At 35.1% G+C, this 22983-nt stretch overlaps 1 protein-coding gene across 1 annotated transcript in view; it reads left to right on the top strand.

Annotated features, from left to right (window-relative positions):
• Positions 1 to 22983, top strand: part of Ppt2 (palmitoyl-protein thioesterase 2) — a 42765-nt gene that overhangs the window by 11507 nt on the left and 8275 nt on the right. The window contains exons 2-3 of the mRNA XM_081745597.1: positions 10497 to 10638; positions 21914 to 22021. Of these exons, the coding sequence (XP_081601723.1) occupies positions 10497 to 10638; positions 21914 to 22021 (250 nt within the window). The remainder of the gene's footprint in view (positions 1 to 10496; positions 10639 to 21913; positions 22022 to 22983) is intronic.

Genomic DNA, 22983 nt, shown 5'->3' with positions numbered 1-22983 from the left:
ATTTAGCTGATCTTATTAACGAAGTGAAATTTTCTGGCAGGTCTGTGATTCCAACCCCGGTCACACTAAGTGAAATCGATTCTGTGAGTTTTCAAGACGCTATATTTACTTTCGTTACGTACTGCTTTAAACACTTCACTTTCTGAGTACCAACAATACTATTGAAGTTACTATACTACATCGTTTTTTTAAAATAATTAGCTCTGCACTGGACAATGAAAGATTTTGTTTCGACTCGCACGCTTTATTTACACTAACTTTCTGTATGATAAGAGATAACAGGAGAATACATTTAAAAAAAAAAATGTCGTAAAGGTTGGAAATTGAGGAAAATTCTAGACATAGCTGAATGGGTAAGTCCATCATTGCATTACATACTCTCTGCACATATCATGAACAATTCTACATACGTTTAGTTTAGTCAAAAACAATTTGAAAATAAAGACATTTACTACTATAACCACATGAGCCTTGTACTACACAGGTATCACTTATTACGGCTGTGTGCTACATGCTTTACTTTCTTTTCTTAGTATTCTCTCTTCAGATACCGTTGTGGAGGTGGGGTCAGCGCGGAGGATTTATACCGACAAGGTGACCTCCCTTGTATGAGCTCAGACCTAATCCACTTTGATTCCCACAACAAAAACATTTTCCTTTGAGATAACACATACACTAGATACATCTACATGAAAAGAAAGTACACTTAACCTAGTCCCTAGCCTAACTATCTAACTAACTTAAACTAAAACATATAACATCACTTTATTCAACAGATTAATAATATAGCACACACCCTGCTTCTTACCGAGGACGTATGGGACGTCGACCATTCAGCTCTACTTTTGTATGTTGTTAAAACAAAAAAAAAAAGTCTTAAACTATGTGCTTAAAAATTCGAATTTCTGGTTTCTGGTGAAAGGAATTTAAAATACATAACGAACGTGTTGTCACTGACGAGTATCTCCCATTACCAATAGCTACGCAAGCACCCTTGTTATCGATGTGAGTCGAAACTTTGTATACATTTTGTCTCATCGTATTCAAACTACAGTGAAGGTGAGCACAAACCAGAGAATGGATTTAATTATGTAATATAGCAGTACGGAAAAATAATAAATTAAAAAAAAGAATATACGAGATTACATATTCAAAATATAATTTTGGGGGTGAAATGTATGTACTCGAAAGTATACACATTTCATGGACTGTTGGTAACAAACATCCACACTGAAACTCCAAAAGAACAATATTTCCCCCTCCATTGAACGAGTATTTTATGTCACATCATAGATTTTGTACATTGTATAACTTAGGGAAAACTACGCAGCGTTTAGCACATCATATTGGTGGACATCACCACGCCAATAACATAACACTTACTCCAATCCGAAAAAGGTTAGAAATTTAGCATGTTCTCACGTGGCCAAAACAACAGAAAATTTTGATGCTATCTTCTATAACTTACTTGGATTCCATGGGAAAAATATAGAATACTTCTCTCCCACGTCTGAAGGTTGTTGTTATTTTACACCAGCTCTCGAGGATGGAGAGCCTACCTCGGTGCACAAAAAATCAAATCATCGGATCTGACATCCATGAGTCGACAGTGAAGATGGCTTTTCCCCCAAACCACTTTCGGTTCTGACGTGAAAGATTTGCTCTCACTGCAGAAAATCCTATGTCCGTTGAGCACAGCAACCTACTCACTGCCTTCCATATTATGTCCACAGATATCAAAGGTATCAATTATTTTGTGTCGAAACCTTTAACTAATTCTCTTTCACGTTTTTCCTATGGACGGAGATTATCGTACGTCCATAACTTAACACTGCTTCCGGTAAAGACAATGACAATGGGAAGAAGATCCCTAATTGGAGGTTCATTGTGACGTAACTATACGATGATAGGTGTATCTATCAAGATCAAAGAAGCCGAAAAATCTCAACCACACCTGTGATTGCGGAAGATCCAATCACAGATAATTTAGATTAAACAAAGGGATGCTCCAAGAAGCTACTATGGCTGACTTTACAAATATAAAATTTTAAAGAAGATTTTTGAAATAAAAATTTTGAATTCTTTCGAAGATCCCCAAAGCCAAAAATATGAATGAAAATTGACTGGAAAGGATTAAAAACGACCAGAAATTACCTTATTTCCTAAAATAATATTATATTTTAGCTAAATATACGAATAATTATTCAATGTAAATATATTACCATATATTTCCCTCTAAATATACTAAAATCATTAGTTCAAGGAACTTAACGCAAATTTTGCGGTCTACTTCAAATCAAGTCATTGATTAATTATATATTAAAAATAAAATTTTAATAAATATTAAATTCATATATACACTGGTTGCCCAAAACTTCCGGGCCATGTTACATTATACGATGTATAAGGTAACATCAAAGTTAACGAAACTTCGCTAACTTCAAAAGGCTGTAGTTAATTCATGAAGCATTGGTCGAGAATGGTATTTGGTGTGTTTATTATTCATGTAAAGCTAAACCATCTGACAAAATTTCAGAATTTTAAAAGATGGTGTTTTCGAGAAAATGGCGATTTTTGAGAATTTTACAATTTCTCGAATTTTTTGCGACAAAACGGTTGCACACAGAAGAGATACAAAATTTTTTTCGGAAAGCGGGTAACTGGGTCTTACCAACCGTGAAAACAGAATTTTAAAATTCGAACCGGAAGTGCTCGAAAAAAATTCGCAAACTTCGACTTTTCAGATAAATTAACGTTCATTTGTTAATTTATGTACAAAAAGGTACGTATGCGCAAACCGAAGTATAATAAAATATAGTTTATTTATATCCCTATGTACATACCACAACAAGAATTATATCTCTACCTGTCTCCATAGCTGAATGGTGGGGCTCCGAAGTTGACCATTTTCCATGTCTTTTACAATTCATAAATTGTACTCCCCGTCTCTGATGGCCCATTACTTGGCGGGAAAATTTTTTTCGACAAAACAAAAAAATATGGGTCTCTTAAAAACATGTCTAGTTGCTATAAAAAAAAGTTTCAACAATATCTGAGATGGTGATGGTACATGCTCTGCCTGAATTGAGATGGAAGGCACCTAAAAATACAATTCCTGAAGAATAGAGATGTACAGATACCTCTTTTTCACCGATACTGAAGAGGCCGATACCGATACAGATACTTTTGGACATTTCTTATATATTATCAGCAAATTTTCAGAATAATGGAATGATCAACATTGTAATAGGATATATTAGATATAAGGCCAAAATTTGTCATACAAAGACAAGAAGCAGTTTGTGGAGGTCTGTGTTCAATTGATCCTCACACCGTGAGTTGAATGCGAATGGAGATAAGGCGAAGGCCAGTTGTTGTTATGGGTTTATCCAACATACTACTTGGTTGTGGCAGTTCAGTTAAACCGTGAACTTGCGTAACGACAGAGTGAACATGGTACCTCCACAGAGAGTCATAACGCGTGTATACTGTACGAGTTCAGACTGGGGTCAAACGTCACAGCAGCATGGCGGAAGATATACCAGTCCTTTGGTGAAGGTGTCGTGACTACGCAGACAGTACAGCGGTGGTTTAACATGTTTAAGGACGGTGACGAAGACGCACCACGCGCCGGAAGACCAACACACGTACAAAATGAAGATCTTCAGGCAGCAATTGAGGTGAACGGTGTTCAGACATGTGAGGAACTGGGACGACAATTCAGTATGAGTGGAGTAACCATTCGGCAGCACCTCCATCAACCTGGGAAGCGCTAGAAGTTGGATCGATGGGTCCCACATGATTTGACTTTGGCCAGAAGACAACGCGAGCAGACATCTGTATTTCTTTGCTGTCTCGTCTGAGGAAGGAGCTATTTCTGGATAGGGTGTTGACATGTGATGAGAAGTGCGTCTTGTACGGATCTCCACGCCGCCATCATTGGTTAGCAGCAATGAATCGGTTTCAAAACATTCGAAACCAGCACTGCACCAGAAGAAGATCCTCCTATGTGTTTGGTGGACTGCTTACAGCATCGTGCATCGGAAACTACAACCAACTGGTCAGAGCATCAATGCAACTGTGTACTGTTAGCTGTTGAGCCGTGTTCAAGAAAATCTCAAAATTCTGGAACCAATCGCAAAGGAGTCCTCTTGTTAGGGACAACGCTAAGTCTCAGGTGGCTAGGATGACCCGGGACACCATTCTGCACCTTGGATGGGAAACACTATTGCATCCGCCATACTCCCCAGACATTGCACAATCCGATTATCACCTATCCCATTCCTTAGACAACCACCTTTCTGGAAAATCAGGGAAAATAAGGGAAATCATGCACTTTGCGTAAAAGTCATGGAAAATCAGGGAAAGTAAGTGTACAAGTGTAACATTCTTTTCTCAATCTAACATTGTTTCCTCTCTATCAGTTGTACAGATTGACATGTGAAGAGGACCACAATGGTACAGCATTCCCAATGATGACAGTGATGCAGTGTTGCTATTTCGTGCTGAGGAAGTGAGGTACTGTGTATGTATGTATGTGTGTGTGTGTGGGGGGGGGGGGATAATTGATAATGTAAAAGCAGAAATCGAAGTTTGACTTGTCATCTTCGTGGACATCTGTTTTAAGACAGAAAACCTACTGTAAGAACTGAAAACATCAGATAAAGATAAACTAGCTTTGCTGGGCACAATCAAGAAGATTGTTGAAAGGAGCCTCCTAAAGTGCAAACTCCGTCTTATGCAGAGTCATTTTGACGTATGATTAGCGTCATACTAAAGGTCTGACTACTGCAGGAAAAATATGTTAGTCGAACTCTTAAGTATGGCTCTAATCACGCGTCAGAACAACTCTGCATAAGGCCCACTGGTACTTGCTCTGTCAGCATTGGACCCCGGGCTACAAAAGACCAATCCAGAACTTAGTCAGACTAGGATGAAATGCTTCCTACAAACTCTGCATAAGCATAACAGAATATATGATTCTGTAGCTGAAAAAGCAAAGTGTCGATTTGTCTTTCTGTACTGAAATTCAGGGGTCTTGGCTTCAGAGAATACGAAGTGAAGATGGGTAGTATCAGGTCAGATGACTTCTTTGCAAAGGTAATGTCCAAGAAACAAGAATATTCTGATTTGTGATATGTTGTGGAAATGTTTAATTTCATCCCACGACAATGCCTCAGTGGAGGGCGGGTTCTCAGTCAATAAGGCAGTTGTAGGAAACCAAATCGAAGATTCTCTAGTAGCACAGAGGCGGGTGCATGATGCAGTTATGTACTATGGAGTTGTGGAATCTGTTCCTATTGATCGAAGAATGCTTCTGTCAGTTCGTTCAGCTCGGAGACGCTATAATGAATACCTTAAACAGAAACGAATCAAAAGTACAGAGGAAAGTAAAATCAAAGGTGAAAAAGGAAAACCAAATGCTGAAGTTAAGAAATTGGAAGCAAAGAAGAAACAAATGGAATTAGGTTACAAACAAAAACAAGACGCTCTCGTAAAACAAATTCAAAGCAAAACAAAATTCTGTTTAAAAGTGTAAATGTGAGGATTAACATGTCTCAGAGTTGGCAGTATGTGGGCCGTGGTCGCTCAGTGGTAGAGTGTTCACCTCTGGTGGATGGGGTCCTAGGTTCGATCCCAACTCCGCCAGGTGAACTTTGTGGTCGACAAACACCATGTGTGTGGGTTTTCTCGGGATTCTCCCATGTCCTCCCACTTTCTTCATTCCACCATTTCATTCATTTCTCATCATCACCGTCTCCTTTAGCCTAGCCGACATAACCGTGGAACGTAAAACTTAAAGATTTCATTTCATTTCATTTTAGGACTGATAGTATTAGGTCTCTCGGATATTTGACAATATATTCTTGACAGCATGTTATATTGCTTTTTCAAGTAAAAAATGTCTAATTTGCAATGTATGTGGTACCGTATCATACATATATTATTATATTCTTACATGTTAGATTGTGTGTAAATGACAGTTACTCATACTGAACATAACAAATATGTAAATGGTAATTAAAGATTGTGTTGGACGGCTATGGGGATGGAGGAGGCCGTTAAAAAAGTGTATGATAGAGTTTACCCCATATCTTCTTATTTATATTCAAGAATTTATGTCATGGAAAACAAGGATTTTTGTCAGGGAAATCCATCTTCACTTTTTCGTGGGAACCCTGTAGAGGACACCAGTTGAAATCACTAGTAGAGGTGCAAAATACACTAGATAGCTTCTTTGCTTGACGGCCCGCCAAGTTCTATCGCGATGGAATCCATGGAATTCCAGAACGTTGGCAGAAGGTTGTCGATGCTATTTTTGATCTTCCAGGTACGTCTAGTGATGGGTAAATTCCCGGGAAGATATTTTTCGGGAATATTTCCGGGAAGATTCCCAAAATGGGAATTTATCCGGGAATTTATGTACTATCAGATAGAAAATTGCATTCTATTACTATATTATGATTTCAAAGTTGAATTAATTTTTATATCAGAGCTCCCTCGAGGCTAAGCGGTTAGCATACGCGCCTTTGGCGTGGGAGACCCGGGTTCGGTTCCCGGCGGGAGCTCATGTGGTTCGGATTCCACGTTAATCAGTAGGTCCACGTCTCATATAGCCTCGCTGCTGAACGGGACGCTAAACTAAAATCAACTCAACAACTAATTTTTATATCACAGCATATTATCACTGTTGTCCACAGAAGGTTCTTTAAAATGTATATTCTGAACAGTACTATGTTACTTTATTAACACTTTATTATATTTAGAGAGTACGCATAAATGTATATTTATTTACAATATGTTCTATCAATTAATTATGTGTGAAAAAATTAATACTTTTAAACCACTAAACAGTTTAAATTTATATGTAAGTGAAATTAATCAACTTGACTTTATTACTGATATTATAAACACATTAAATTTATAAATGTTATAAACCAATTAGATTGGGTAAATGCTGGAAGATACATGTCTCACCAATTTATCAACTTTGCGCAGACAGATTTATGTTCACAAAATTTTCAAAATACTTACTTATCTTTATATTTTAGCACGTAACATTGTCATACATGACCTTTCATTCTACCTATTTTTCGAAATTCCATACGTTAATTCACATGTAAAAGAAGTCCGAGTACCTCTTCAGAAATTCGAGTCAGAGAGAGGAGACAGACCGACGTCTATTACTAATGGTGGTTCAGGGTTTATTAATAGTACTTCATCTCTATTTCTACATAATCTAAATTACTTTACAAAATGGTTCCTTTTCATCATTTGTAAATTAGTACTTTGCTAATTTTTGCTGTTCTTTAGCATTGGGGGCCAGCTTTTGCACCTACTTTTTTGCGATATCCTATTCCAATGCGGTTGTTTTATGGTTTCATACGTTAAATTACGTTACCAACATTAAATTCAGACAGCATTGCAGAGCGAGCGTTAGCGAATGAAAGCGGGTTAGAGCCCCGCATGGCACATTGTTTTCTATCTTCGTTACCAACAATTCACTTTCTTTTCTCACATAAATCACTTCTACTTACCTTTCCGTTTTGTATAAATCCCCTACTGCCCTAAAAATTGTGTTCGATACTTTCTTGACTACTTGAACATCACTATCAACTCATTTCTTCCATAAATCATCCTACTTTTTGCTAGTTTTGGCCTCCCCATACTAAACAATTACCTTACTTTTTAGTGCAAATGGAAATGGAACTTAAAAACTCATATTATTAGTTATATAAAGTACCGTCAAATAATTTAAATTTTTTAACCTCCAAATTCTTTAAAACCTAGAAGTAAATCATAATATATTAAAATAAAGTAATTAGTCATATGGTTCTTATAATTTCGAAGATAAAGTAGAGAAATGGAAATAAATTCCTTCCCACCGGGAATATTCCCACTGCCCATCACTAGGTACGTCTTAGGTGACATCGATGTTCGAAGGTGGTGGATGAAAAAGCGACAGTTTTTGGCTTGGTTACCTTTATACATTGTATTTACTAGTCTCAATTACGTACATATAATGCCAACAGATACTACCGTTACAAATTTTTATTGTTTACAGAATTATGCGTGCTGAGCCAGGTGTTGCTGTGTATATCGTTAAAAAAATGAGAGGGTTGTTTTTTGTTAAATTTTTCTCGGGATTGGCTTGATCGATTTGTTACAACTTGACAACGAAAAACTCCCCTCATCATAGCCACCCCTCAAAAACGTCCAATCTATATTTTGAGCTCCCCTGTATCTTTGTAATCTTCAAGTAAAATTATGAAAAGGTATTTTGAAGATGTCTTTTTAACCTAGGAATAACAGGTACTAATTTTTCCAAAAGTTATCCTCGTTTGTCCCATGGTCAAAATGAGCCAAAATCAACTATACTTCGCGTATGAGAGGGCAGTTTACAAAATAACGGCTATTAATGTAACAGATTCGATATTTTGCATATTTGCTACTAGAATGAATTAGAAATCACACCCGAAAGGCACAAAACTCTGAGGCCCCATTTAGTGGCTTGTGGGACCCCATTCCCATTTTAGGTCAAAGTGAAACTGTTTGTATTCATCAATTTATACCCTTGTCTCCTTTAAAAATAAAAAATAAAAATAAAAAAACACGAAACAGTGAATCATGAGTACTGTGTGAATTTCTACTTTAACTTTTCCACGATGTTTGCACTGAACGTTATCACTGTTGAACTAACAGCACTTAAGCTTGCCCTTGATCATACGTTTCAACAATAGCTTTGTCGTGTGTTTATGTGTATTGACCCTCAAAGCTTTATTAAAAGGCTTTAAAATATCTTTAGTAAACGCGCTCTCATGCAAGACATTCTAGTGAGATACCATCAGCTAAAGGCTGTGTCAGCATTCGTGAAAACAGAGTGCCGATATGGCAGCCAAGAATGGCGCCTTGGCAGGGGCTGCACTGCCCCAATGTTAGAAGCTATTTCCTCCAATTCATATTCCGTCACTAGCAAGCGGATTGGAACCAAATCAACGAATATAAGCTCCACTCAGTAAAACCTACTGTGGGCGATTGGTAGGTGTCGTCGCGTATTACTACGGAGATTAAATGAGCCGCAGCGCTTCAACCGGCGTTCCAGCTCGCTTGCGTATTCAACACTCCTATCTCGCATATTCCTATTTAGCTTGTGGCAGTAATCGTCGTATTGTGAAGAATGAATCGTCGCAATGAATAATCAGCACTTTCTTGTAAAGTGTCTGGAATAGTCAGAGAATGTTTAGGACTCCCTAATAATATTAGTCAGGTTGTGGATAATAACTGTTTTTTGGGAATTGTATTCTTGCATTTATACGAGGGATTTAAATACCTAACGTTTTCTGAAGCTTTTCCTTTTTTAAAAAAATTAAGATTTTTCGTGTTTGTTTATTACTGTTCGTATTTTCTTAGTCATTTTGTTGTTATATGTTTTGTGTTTTATTTATTCTTGGCTTTTTTGCGAGCTCTGTTCTTTTATAGAGTTTGTTATGTTATTTTCTTTTTTCATTGAGCTTACACTTTTTAGAAGTGTTATTTTTGCTCATTCGTTTCTGCGAGTCTCTTTGTGAGAATGTATCTGCCATCGGCGTTTTCGTTTTTTAATTACATTTCTTGTGTCAAGTACCATATTCAGTACATCCACGTCGTTTTTTCTAGTCCAGTTGAATTATCTAGATTATTATTGTTAATTTTGTTATATACGGGGTGAAAGTAGTCAGCAAATGCGTGTGCGATTTCATCATTATTTTTAATTTTATCATTATTATTGTAAGAAAATAAACCGAAGTTAAAATGTCGTGTTTTGCTTTTGGCAAACTGCAAAATTCGGATAGATTATATTTTATTATTAAGAAGCCGATACTGATATAAAGTTCTTATATGTATTATTCACTTTCCTTGTGATTTCTTGTTATAGCGTACTAAAATTTCATTGGTGAAAGATGAGATCGTCTTTCGTCTTTTATTATTTTTTTTTTCTGGTGATTTGTTTTGAGTTTTATTTTACTGATTATTTTACAAGTAAACAATGATAGGTAGTTTCGTGAGGGTGTTCTTAAGTGGAATACAACAGACATCAAATATACTTTATAAGGTGTCATGAAATAGTTGAGAGGTACGTGTATGTCGTTCTATTGTTTATCCAGCCTATTCACCCAGGTTCGATATATAGCTTTCTGAAATCCATTTTTGTTTAACATAATACTCAAGATATAGTTTCTTAGATGGTTCTGTTACATTTTGTCTTAGTTTTGTAAGTTAGTGAATATGGTTAGGACTACAATAATAGTACTACTTGTTTTGCTTGAACTTGCTAATCATCTTGATTATTGGGAAACCTTAACAAAATGTGATTCTTTCATAAGCACTGGGCCGTATAAAGTGACATTCCTCTTTTTACATCACAACAAAGTGGATAATTTTATTAATTAGTATATTTCATAGACACCTGGTATTTAAATTAATTAACTAACTTTTATATCTTTCTTTAATATCAGCTGCATCCTGGAACAGTTATACATGCAAGTAAACAATATGAAGGTTGGAGCAGTCTAGCCCCAATGTGGCGTCAAGTTGAGTCAATTGGTGAGGAACTTATGAATTTTTCAGCAGCAAATCCAGGTGGCATTCATGTCATAGGTAAGATCTGAGGGAGTGTTCTAATCGCGTTGTTGTTACAAAACTCATTATTTATATATAGAAATAAGAACATACTGAACATATTCTGTCAGTTCACGTGAATAATGACCCATTAATAATCCATTAGTGATGAACACTATGAAAGGCATAAAGGTCCCTCAGCAGAGCAGACATGCTTCTGCTCCTCGAAAGTGATAGAATGGCGATCGGTATTGTAATTTCAATCATCGTGGTCTCTTATTTGAGCACACAAACACTAAGCAGTCGATTGTTAGAGGGAGGTTTACGTTCCCGCGTTCCTTCCACGTAGGGTTGCCAGAGCTTACGATTTTTAGGAAAAAAAAAGGATATATAATTTATATAATTTACATATAAACAAACATATATGTTTCACATAGTAACGTATAATGATTTTAATTCGAATCTGACAAGCAGAGGGTACGATATCAGGACTCGAATTGCGTAATAAGAGTTACATATACTTAAAGGGCATCAAGTAGTTAGTTAATTACCAAGTTACTAGCTGCAGTCCGCCAATAGGGAAAAAGTAATGGAACATAGCGGTCTAGGGCAAACACAAGAAAGAAAGCGTTTCTCCCGTCTCTCCCGTGTATTTGGGAAGGTGAGATAGCGATTCAAATGACATGTTCAAGCTACACAGTTGATATGGAGAGTAGAAAGGATTGCATGATCCAAACAAAAACAGGTTGCATGATACAATGTGCACATCTTACAATGGACATCGATTCGCAGTGATAACACAATTCAGTGGTAAGGGAGTCGAAGCAGTACTGAATGGTGTCTGAAAGGCTTTCGATTCGATATCCAGGTATTCCATTTTTTAGAAAGCAAGTTGAACCATATTGCGGAACAGGGAAGCACAAAACTGATACAGTGTAAACGATTGGAGATTCAAGAAGTTGTCACGGTGCCAGATGTTCGTTTCCTGGGAAAGTATGATTGTGTCAGTAACGAACTTGACAAATTTCTTGTAAGGACGGATAAAGCACACGTCTAGCTCTAGCACTAGTTCTGTGTACCCAGCCAGGATCAATTTCTTTGTGATTGTGACATTCGCAGGAACAAATTTGTCGAAAAGCTCGTTGTCTTTCTTCGTTGTTGTAAGATGTGTACATTGTACAAACTGCTTTTCTTTGGATCATTCGATCCTTTCTACTCTCCACATCAACTGTGTAGCTTGAACATGTCATTTGAATCGTTATCTTCACCTTCCCAAATACATAGGAGAGAGGGAAGAAACGTTTTCTTTCTCGCGTTTGCCATAGACCACCATGTTACCTTTGAAGTCCAATCACTTTTCCCCTATTGGCAGATTGCAGCTAATAATTTGGTAATTAACTAACTACTTCATGCTCTTTAAGGATAAATAACTCTTATTACGCAACTCGAGTCCTGATATCGTACCCTTTGCTTGTGAGTCAGTTTAAATAAAAATAATTGCCATCATAAAACACAAAAAGGTATATTTGTAATTCGCGGTTTAAGCTCTGTGGTTCGGATACCATGTGGTTCGGATAAACTGTAACTCTCGTCTCACATAACCTCGATGCTGAAAGAGATGCTAAACACAAATCCATTCAACCAAGTAAATTACACAAATTTTTGTGTCATTTTAATTGTTTCACATTCTTTTTTTTTATACTTTCAAAACATCCGTGCAGGACATATCGAAATTAACAACAACTGGAAGTTCTGCTTTTATCAGTTAAAATCGCTTCGTTTTCTGACATCAGTATATCATAATTGATCGAAACTGCGATATGATCAAAATGGTGTTAACAGACGTAGGCTAAGGTGTTCAAACTAAATTAATTATTCTTGAACACAAGATTGGGATGCAAGTTAGGTAGAAGATAAAAACGCAACATGTTACATTTTCTCTCTGAATACTAAGTTACATCATTAAGTTCATTTATTAACAATATGTGAGAATCAGTTTCTCTAATTAATGTATATATATTCACACACTAACTCATATAATTATTTTAAAAGTGTTCAGAAGTATATAAAAACGGAAGAAATCATGTTGCGAGGAGAATAAAAACGTAAAACGTGCCAGAAAAACGTAAACTTACAGGATTGACAACCCTACTTCCACATGTGAAGCCGTATTATGGGATGTGACAATAACACAGTGGTGACTCATATGGAGCGAGTAGTGACATCGTAATTGTAATATGTGGTAAATCAAGAAACGAATTCGAAAGATCGGACAATACGAACTAATTATGTTATAGTCATATTATCACTATCAGCAAACGAAACGATGAACGACTCTAATAATCTAAATTGAGTATACAACAATACAAAAAAGTACGTGAATTGAAATATTTAGGGATATGTTTGGATGATAAAAGAAAATATAACACATATATAAATAAAACCAGTTGAAAAGAAGAAAAATATGAATAAAATACTAAGTCAGTCGACATTTAGGTTTGCCACCGAAAACAGCTGAAATTTGTAAACAGTTATTGTCAATATCAACTATAAATTATGAGGCTGGCATCTAGAGACATAGGATAACAAAAAAAGTGTCAAACGAATAAACAATATAAGCGGAACCCAAAGATAAGTGCCAGATTCTCACAGTAGGTTACCTATCGCCCATAAACAAAAGTTAAGAAAATGATTTTTTACACCCACCACGATGGAAAATTGACGTCTGCTTAGTGACTTTACATAGATAAATTTCGAGGTCAAACACGGTATAATCAGTAGGAATGTTGATGAAATTGTTATCCTACATTATAAAAGGAGCATATATGTTCTAGTACAAAAGAAGAACGAGATTAACAGAAGTAGAACAGAAGGTGAAGAAAATATAAATATACTGATAAACAAATGGCAGGTTGACTGGAAAGAAGACTAATAAAAGACAGAAAGGTATTTGAAGTTTTCCTATATATTAAAGAAAGACGGCGAATAGGAGAATTACACATTAGAAGGGGCTTCATTCATTACCTATGTGTATCATAGAAAACACACTTAAAAAAGACGAGTTTAGTTGAAGTGGAGTCATGTCCATTTGGAGAATTCCAGCAAACACTGTAGCGATTTAATCCTAATATGCAGTAGGATCTATAGTAGCAATACAATGAATTAAAGAGAATACAATTTCATGCAAGTTTATGGGAAATAATAATAAATAAAGAAGAAGGAGTTGTACAAAACAAGATATATATATATATATAATCGAACTTCAGAAATTCTTAAGAAGAGATACCGAGGATCAATAGAAACAGAAGATCACTTTCCGTTCTGTACACTTTCCCTCCATACTCCCACCCAATTCAAACCTATTTATAGATTACGCTCGACGGTCGTACTAATATGAAGGCATTTAAGTCGCCGCATGTTCGGTATATGTAGTAGTACGAGTGAATGCACAGGGAAGTACGTACATTGGACATGCTTCGATTTTAATGCCTTCCTAGTACTGTTACCGGCAGGCGCAATATGTTAATCTAAAATCACAAACGGAATTAAATAAATGAAAGTCTCAATAAAATAACTTGAAATTGAGTTGAAACAGTTTGGAACCTCTGAGTCAGTATTCAAAAAACAGTACAATATTCATCTTAATAGCATGTGTAGTCATTCTGAGTGGCCACACAAGTAGTTGTTCGGTAAGGTTTTGATTTTTCGTGAGGTCGTGAGCTTTGAACAGTATCATAATGATATTGTGATGACTGTGTTCTGGCGCTGGAAAATTAGTATGTATATATTAAAACGGAATATCGACTGTTATTCATTCTGAAACCCGACCAGAGAAGTCAAGAAAAATAAAATAAAGAAAAGGAAAGAAAAAAAGAAAGCATTGACTCTGAATTCGAAATAAAAGAATGTAAAAGTTGTTATTTATGTAATATATGTGCGTAAATTGTTTGTTTTTTTTTTTTTTGCTTGTTAAATTTAAGAGAGACTAGTTTAAAAACACCAGCGGCGGAAGATACTGTCGATAAGTCGTTTAGAAAATCCAAACGCATGGATCGGTGGAGGGTTATTTAAAAAATTCCTCTTGTACGATTACCCTGACACTTGGTTATCACGAGAACGTCTTGGGTAATGTTAGAAGATACCGCAATGGCAAGGCGGCTTAGGACTGTTTTATTCAGCACTAAGAATTGTTTCTTTTTGATGCACAGTAATGAACGTGGGCATATCTATAAACATCCAAGGAAAATAATTCTAGGGTGTTTTAGCATTCGCCATTCAGAGCACCCGCACCCGGCATGCTAGAAAAGAAGGCAATAGCCTGCACATCCGGTTGCCTCTTGCTTTCATTGAGGTGAGTATGGCTAGTGCGTCAACGATCCTGTCCTCCGATTTTATCTGACCAGTTTGTTGGATCCTATGTTTCAGCAGGGTAAATTCGAGTTCCTATACTATCAGGACAACGCAATGTATTCTACTCGATATATATCTTTTACTGTGGCTTGCTAGGTTTTCAGACCTAACCCCTTTCGACCACTCTTTAAACCCAGGTAGACTCCAGCAAAGACCACCCAGCTACGTCAGTATTTACAGAGGGCATAGTAAGATATGATGCGGTATCTTAGACAGACATTAAGCATTTACGCGAGCGGCTACCTTCTCAAGCAGCCGCTTGTGTGGCTACTCGGAATGGAGCTGTTAAGGTGAGTACTGTATGTTTTTCGAACTGCTATAAAAATATTCGGGATGTTTCACGGGCACCATGCTAGAATCATTACCAGTTAACGCCATTTTCATGCTGTGTACCAACTTTGGATTAAATTTGTAAACTCTTTCTGGGTGTTACATACGTTTTCACTTGGATGTATCAACAGTTACCGTTCCATTCGGTCAGAAGTAGACTGAGTATATATTTATTTATTTATTATTTAAGGAATAGCTTTTTAAAAAGTTATATAGGAATCTTGTTTTTAACGTAACAATATGTTATAATTGTTCTTCAGTTGTTTATATATATATATATATATATATATATATATATATATATATATATATATATATACATTTGTTATTCTGTATGGAGTTTTAATATATAGCTTGATTTTAGCCAATTTGTTGTTGATAAAAAGTTTGTGTTTAATCTTTTTACTGAAGCAGTTTATTAAATAATCTGTTAGAAGTCGGTCTATAGAAAGGTATTTCTGATCATTTTAAAATGTCAGCATGGATATAGAGAAATTATTATCCTAAAGATAGTAACGCGTATGTTGACACAAACATTAAACATTATATATATATATATATATATATATATATATATATATATATAAATTGAGACCCATCAATACTCTTAGGAGTGAAGTACAGCAGCAGAGGGTCAATTCTCAACATGGAACTTTTTTCTTTTTTTTCTTTTTTTTTAAATTGAGATGTCAAACATTTTTAAAAAAATGGTAACGGGACCAATAGAAAACATGGGTTCTATTGGGTGTCGATTTCAGAACTGGAACCGAAAAAGATATTCTGATAAAAACAGCTTCGGCCTTGGAACCGAAATCGGATTAGGTATTTTATCTATATATATTTTATCTATATATATAAAACTGAAATTGAAGAAAAAGTGAACTACAGATAACTAAGAAATAGATTTCGTAACAAAACCACTGTTAGTGGTTCCCTCGCGTTATTATTTTACATTTGTTCAACATCGTTTCTAGCTTGTAATAATCTTGAGCTAACAATGTTTGGAAATTATGATGTCAAAATGTATTCTGATTCTCTTGTATAGACTCATTGAATTGTGGTTTTGAGCCTTGTGAACAAAACCCATATATATTATAAACATATTTTGCTTCTTTTCCGAAAACACGCCAAATTACGAGTTTCGGGCGGCGAACAGAACTGGTATGTCGAAATGTATTTCGATTTTCTTTTCGAAGCACATCTAAGTAAAATGTATATTTAGGTTCTAGGTCAGGAATCCAAAACATTTTTAGTTCCGTTACCGTATTGTTAAAATTGAGATAACCATGTTCAGTGTATCTATTAGATTATGTTATAATTAATCTTCAGCAGGGTTCATAACTCATCTTAGACGTCAGGGAAATACTTCAAAATATGCCGTCTGGTATGTCTTTTTAAAAAATGTTAATTTTTATTAGTTTTTATTTAAATATTTAATTATTTTTTGCCTGTCGACGGATGCAAAACACTTCAAAGAATCAGGACAGATTCAGAAAGACGAAGATAAGAAAAAGCCTGAAAAATAAAATTATTTTTAGAAATAAAGAAGCTTAGGGAATACCGAAAGGTGTTAAAACTTTAAGTTTTAAAGAAAAAAAAATAAATTCAAATACTACAGAAGAAAAAATAAGTTAGTTTTGTCGGTTGTAGATAAGGAAAGAAATAGGCCCAACTATAATATATGTTTACTTGTTTACGTTTAGGAGTGTATTCAGAATACCGATGTCATTAGTGTTGATTGTCTTTAACGTCCCTTTCAGCAGCGAGGCTATATGAAACGTGGACCTACTGATTAATGTGGAATCCGAACCACATGAGCTCCTGCCGGGAATATGCCATTAATGTATTATTATTGTTAAATACTATTATTTTGTTATATTCCAAACCCAAGAAGTTTGATTTATAATAAGTATTTACAGTAAGAAAGTAAACTTATATTGCATTTAAAGAATGAAAAGAAGAGCGTTGGACGGCTTTGGTACAGTGAAGACTGACTGGAAAAAAAATATTATTATTTATATATTTTTTCTAAACATGCCCATAAATGAGAGTGATCACAGTTTCACAGGTCAGGAAAAATTTACTCAGTCATGGAATGTCAGGGAAATCATTACCAGAATTTCTTTGTGAACCTTTTGTAGACGCACAGTCTTTACTTCATAGATTGTAAATATTGAGAGTGAACGACATTTTTAACAAACAACTTGCAAAGTTGGAAGAAAATAATGGATAAATTATGTCTTCTTCTCGTAGCTATGGTAAATATGAATGTCTGTGTTGAAATGTTTGTTATCAATGTACAGTAACCTCTCTCCATGTTAAAATCGACCCATCTCTGCTGCAGATTTCTTCGACGAATTGCTAGCTCTAATAGCAAAGCGTAGAAAATACTTGATCTAAATGTATTCTCATGGAGGTAAGGGGGGCGCGGTGGCTCAGTGGTAGAGCGTTCACCTCTGGTGCTTGGGGTCCCGGGTTCGATCCCAGCCCCGCCAAGTGAACTTTGTGGTGGACAAACACCGTGCTCGTGGGTTTTCTCGGGGTTCTCCCGTTTCATCCCACTTTCTTCATTCCACCATTTCACTCATCTCTCATCATCACCGTCTCCTTTAGCCTAACCGGCATAATCGTGGGACGTAAAACTCAAAGATTTCATTTTTTTTCTCATGGAGGTAAGGAACTTGTGTTCTATACAACTTCTGGGACAATAGTTGGTAATTCGCTTTATCTACAGTACTTAAAGAACAAACGCGGCACGGAAGAGACGCTTGTCATACTTCTGCAGTTGAATATTTTTGTGAATTTGTATGTCGTTGGTTACTTATATTTTCAACAATATATTTTTTCTTTAAACAACGAAGGGGGCAGCGAATAGGAAATTCTTAAATATAAAATCTTATGTGAATCTAAAACTCTGCCCTCCTCGAAAGAATTATCGCTCGTACTAATGGTAAAAATCCCCACGCTTGGATACATTTTTAGTTGCATTTTTTATACTGATTTGAGGACGCCGAATCTAATGTAACTATTGTGAAACATATCCGTCCATGGAGCCACGACAAAAATGAACTCAAAATTGGGATATAAATTTACTTATATTTCAGATATTATTAATAATAGGTTATTTATTATTTTTCAAAATACTGTGTAACATTGAAACACAATTCCTGCTTCAATAGTTTTTTTTTTTTTTTTTTTTTTCAAGTAGAGATATAATGACCAAAAAGTAATTAAAAAATAATAACCTGAAGAAGTTGATGAGACAGTACAATTATATTTCTGGGAGATAATTATAAACATGTATGTATTTTTTGTAATTATCTTAGTAAGGAACCGGTAGTTTATTAAGAAAAGGTGTTTGTTTATGATTAAATAATACTTCTAGTATAGTTTATTACATTATATTATATTATTTAGTTTTAGTTTATGTAAGGAATTTATTCTTTGTGATTAATAGTGTCTGAGATATAAGTGAACATTTAAGTCCTAGTTTTATGATTATTTTTCTCGTGACTCCCATAAATGAATATGTTTAACAGAAGCTTCATTAGATTCAGCGTTCTGAAATTAGTATTTAAAAAATCAGTTATAAATGTATTCAAGCGGTTTTTTTTTTTTTTTTTTTTTTTTTTTTTTTTTTTTTTTTTTTTACATTGGTATGAGCAGCTTTTAGAAATCATCGAAAGTCTTAAAATCACTGTAAACTGTATGGCATATGTTCTCTCTCAAACTGGACCATTTCGGATGTAGTGAATAAGAAGAGAGAAAAATGGATAAGTTCAGCTATAATTACATATAGTCTTCATCAAAAGTCTATATCATTAGATTCGTAACAAAATATTATTTTTTTTCTAAAACATGTTTAGTTTTCTCCTCCATCAAAATAGCACAACATCTCATTAGAATAATTTTTCTTTGGACTGTTGATATTAATATAATGAAGTTTCAAAATTGAAGATAACAGACGATCCTTTAAATAATCTTTTGTTCTTAACTTTCCTGACTAGAGTTATCAGTATTGTATAGTATAATTTTGGAAAATTTCACAAGATTTGTCAAAAATTTACTGATAAAATACTTCGTAAATTATGATATCAAACATGAATGTAAGAGTGTAATTAAAAAAAAAAAAAAAAGAAAAGAAAAATGTAAAACAAACGAGGACGCACTTCATTTACATAGGAATGGGAGGCACGAGAAAAATCAATTTCAAAAATTCTGTATTCATTTACGCAATTATTACTACATTTATGAATTCACATACAACTACGATTTATGAACGTGCAAAGAAAGTCTTGTTTCTTTAAAAAAATTTACTTTTACTTACTTACTTGCGTATTAATTAGATAATTAATTAACTATAAGCATCCGTCGTTGCCAAATCTTAATTCAGAACTTGGATAAAAAGAGAGAAAAGAAAAATGTCCTTATTCCGTTGACCGAGTATTTATCTTCTGCTGTTTTGTAAGCATGCATAACCAGTACAGGCTTGTTCAAATTATTAGACTCAACATTCAGTTTCTGAATATTTTACTGTTCTTACAATATTACGTGAGAAAATACGTTCGAACTTAGTCCAAATTACTATTTTGTAACTATGTCCTAATTTCTAGTGGGTGTGGCATATGCTTTTCAATATCAATAAAACAAATGCGTACGTAACATTCAAATATAATTACTATGAAGTGTATATATCCAAATTGGAAACAAAAAATGAAATGGAATACTTACAAGAAAATTATCTCACACAAAGATTAATATTTCTTATGAAATCCTTTATTCTTTGTTAAGTCTTTTATCCTTTGTGGCATCCTATGTACGAGTTTAGCACATCTTGCCTTCAATTCAGCATCGTGATATCACAAATTGTTGATCTCCTTGATCAATTGAAGTTTGATTCTATTGTTCTTCTTCTCTAGCTTTTCTTTCATGAAGCTCCAAAAGTTTTCAATCGGGTTCATATCAAGACTAGTGCCTGGCCACGGAAGAACACTAATTTCGTTGTCGTGGAAGAATTTTGTCACTGCTTTGGCCCGATGGAATGGGGCTCCATCATGCATAAAGATGAATTGTACGTCATTAAACCAGAGTGCAGTCTGGGAAAGCAGTTCTTGAAGAACTTGTAGGTATTAGTCGTACTTCATTGTCCTCTCTACTATATACAGTCTTCCAGGCCCGAAGACAGAGATCACACCCCAGACCGTGACTGAAGTAGGATGCTTCACGGTTTGTTAAAGACATTCCAACTTGAATTCCTCCCAGGTCAACGTCGCACATATTGTGAACATTCATCAGACACAAAGATACATGATTCATCACTGAAACACACTATTTTCCAATCGTCAGCAGTCCGATATTCTAGGCCTTGTGCCCATTCGAGGCGCTTCTTTGCCATGGTTGGGGTAGACTCTAATTTTTATTTTCCTTCTTGACCGTGTGCTTTTATTCCCTCGGCACAAAGAATCCTTCGAACACTTTCAAGCCAAATGTCTGCGCCATACTCAGCCATTTTTATGTCATTTTTATCTATTAGAAGTTGCACTTCTGTTTTCCAGAGCCAATCTTTTTAGTTATCTGATACCTCTTAGCGATAGCTTTGGTTTTCGCCCACACTTCCCAACCCTATTTTGGCTCTTGCTCATTTCAACAGAGATTCTACTCAGATTTTTGTTCTATCCCAACACTACTAGCAATGTATTGCCGTGTATATCTTATTTCCACCAGAAGTATTTTGTTAACTTCCATTTTACGCTGAGAAAGATCTTTTGCTTTTCCCATTATGGTGCAATTACAGGACTACACAGAATAAAAGATTGATACACAAAACACGTCACGATCATTTTAAACTGGCCCATTCGAACTGTTGAACGCTTTGAATGTCGTTAACTTCTTACGACAGCAATCACAACACTTCAGACTGTAACTTGTTGATAGGAACCACAATAGCTATCTACAACTGAAATAGCACTTCCAGAATTCCCCCCTCCCCCTCAGTTATAGCATCTGCTGTTCAACGGTGATATCACCACTTCAACTGTACAGTACGTACAGTAAACAAATGAGGAATCCTATATTGGTGTAAAATGAAATCTTTAAGTTTTACGTCCCACGGTTATGCCGGTTAGGCTAAAGGAGACGGTGATGATGAGAGATGAGTGAAATGGTGGAATGAAGAAAGTGGGAGGAAACGGGAGAACCCCGAGAAAACCCACGAGCACGGTGTTTGTCCACCACAAAGTTCACTTGGCGGGGGCTGGGATCGAACTCCTATATTGGTGTTTTAACCATTAAATTAAATGTTCTAGAACTCTGAAATTAGGACTCCTACATCAATTTTGCATTTTTCGAGCGTGAGTCTAATAATTTCAACACGTCTGTACGTATTGTTGGTTACATACATGCCAGAGTTCTGCAAGAAACGTGCATATATTATAAAGTATTATTATTGTTATTATTACAGTTAAAAAATACAGTTTAATTGCAGTATCTACACGTGACAAATAAATGTATGTTACCAGTAGTTACAAAAGGCGATTTAAAATATGTTTAATGTTTATGTATTTAACTATTGTAGGGTACTCTCAAGGAGGATTAGTGGCGCGTGGAATTTTAGAAAGATTTCCGAATCATAATGTAAAGACGTTCATTTCTTTGAGCTCACCTCAAGCTGGGCAATATGGAAGTAAGTATGTACAGTAAGGAGGATGTAGCACGTGTTAGCACAATTCTACCTTCAAATTTTGGTTTAGAATAAATACTAATGAAGAGTGAAGATGTATGCATAGATTTAAAATAATGTCATTGTTTCTATTCTAAAAAAAAAAAAAAAAAAAAAAAAAAAAAAGTTCTCAGATTCATACGTATATCTTAGTTGTAAGTTTCTAATATGGACTTATATTTAGCAGGGCTTATAGCAGAGTGACTGGATAAATTTTAGACTCATGATAGATTAGATTAGAATAAAATGTACGGATCAAATGATTTACAAAACTAATTTTTATGCCAATAAGTAAGAGTTATGACTTTTTATGCCAATGAAATAGATGATGAAGTTAATACATGAAACCGTAATCGGAAGGAAAGTTCGACACGACACAGATGTTGCCTTTCGTTAAAACTATTGAATGTATCTTCAGAAGAAATAATACAGATAGGTAAAAACAGATACATAAAAAAAAAACAGTTAAAAAAAAGGAAATAGAGAGCTTAAGTATATTCTCATTACAGATGGAATGGCTCTTGTTGCGCAATCTGAATCAAAAATTAACATTATATTCGAAAATATGAAAGATTGTTAAGACTGTGGAATGATGATAAATTTTAAAAATAGGAAGCACTATTAATTTAATTTGTAGGGAATTCTTATTAGCTTCAGTTGATGATGGAACAAAAGTACAATAAGTGATTATTTTCGGTACCTAGCTAATGTTATTTGTGAAGATGTGATACATGAAGGAAAGGTATAGTGAAAGCATCATTGAAGAAGTTAAAAATATTCTGTGATCCTTTAACAGACAAATCAAATGTTTCGTGTAAAGTATTGCGCTGTATAGAACAACATAGGGGTTTCCAATGAAATTACTATGTATGTAGTAAGAGAGTAAATAGTGTGTAAGTGGTACAGCGCCTGAGGTTTATGTGCAT

This window comes from Thermobia domestica, chromosome 2, assembly GCF_964235325.1.
Source record: "Thermobia domestica chromosome 2, izTheDome1.hap1.1, whole genome shotgun sequence".
NCBI classification, from domain to species: domain Eukaryota; kingdom Metazoa; phylum Arthropoda; class Insecta; order Zygentoma; family Lepismatidae; genus Thermobia; species Thermobia domestica.
The sequence above is the reverse complement of the archived record's forward strand: the minus strand, read 5'-3'. Positions and strand labels throughout refer to the sequence as shown.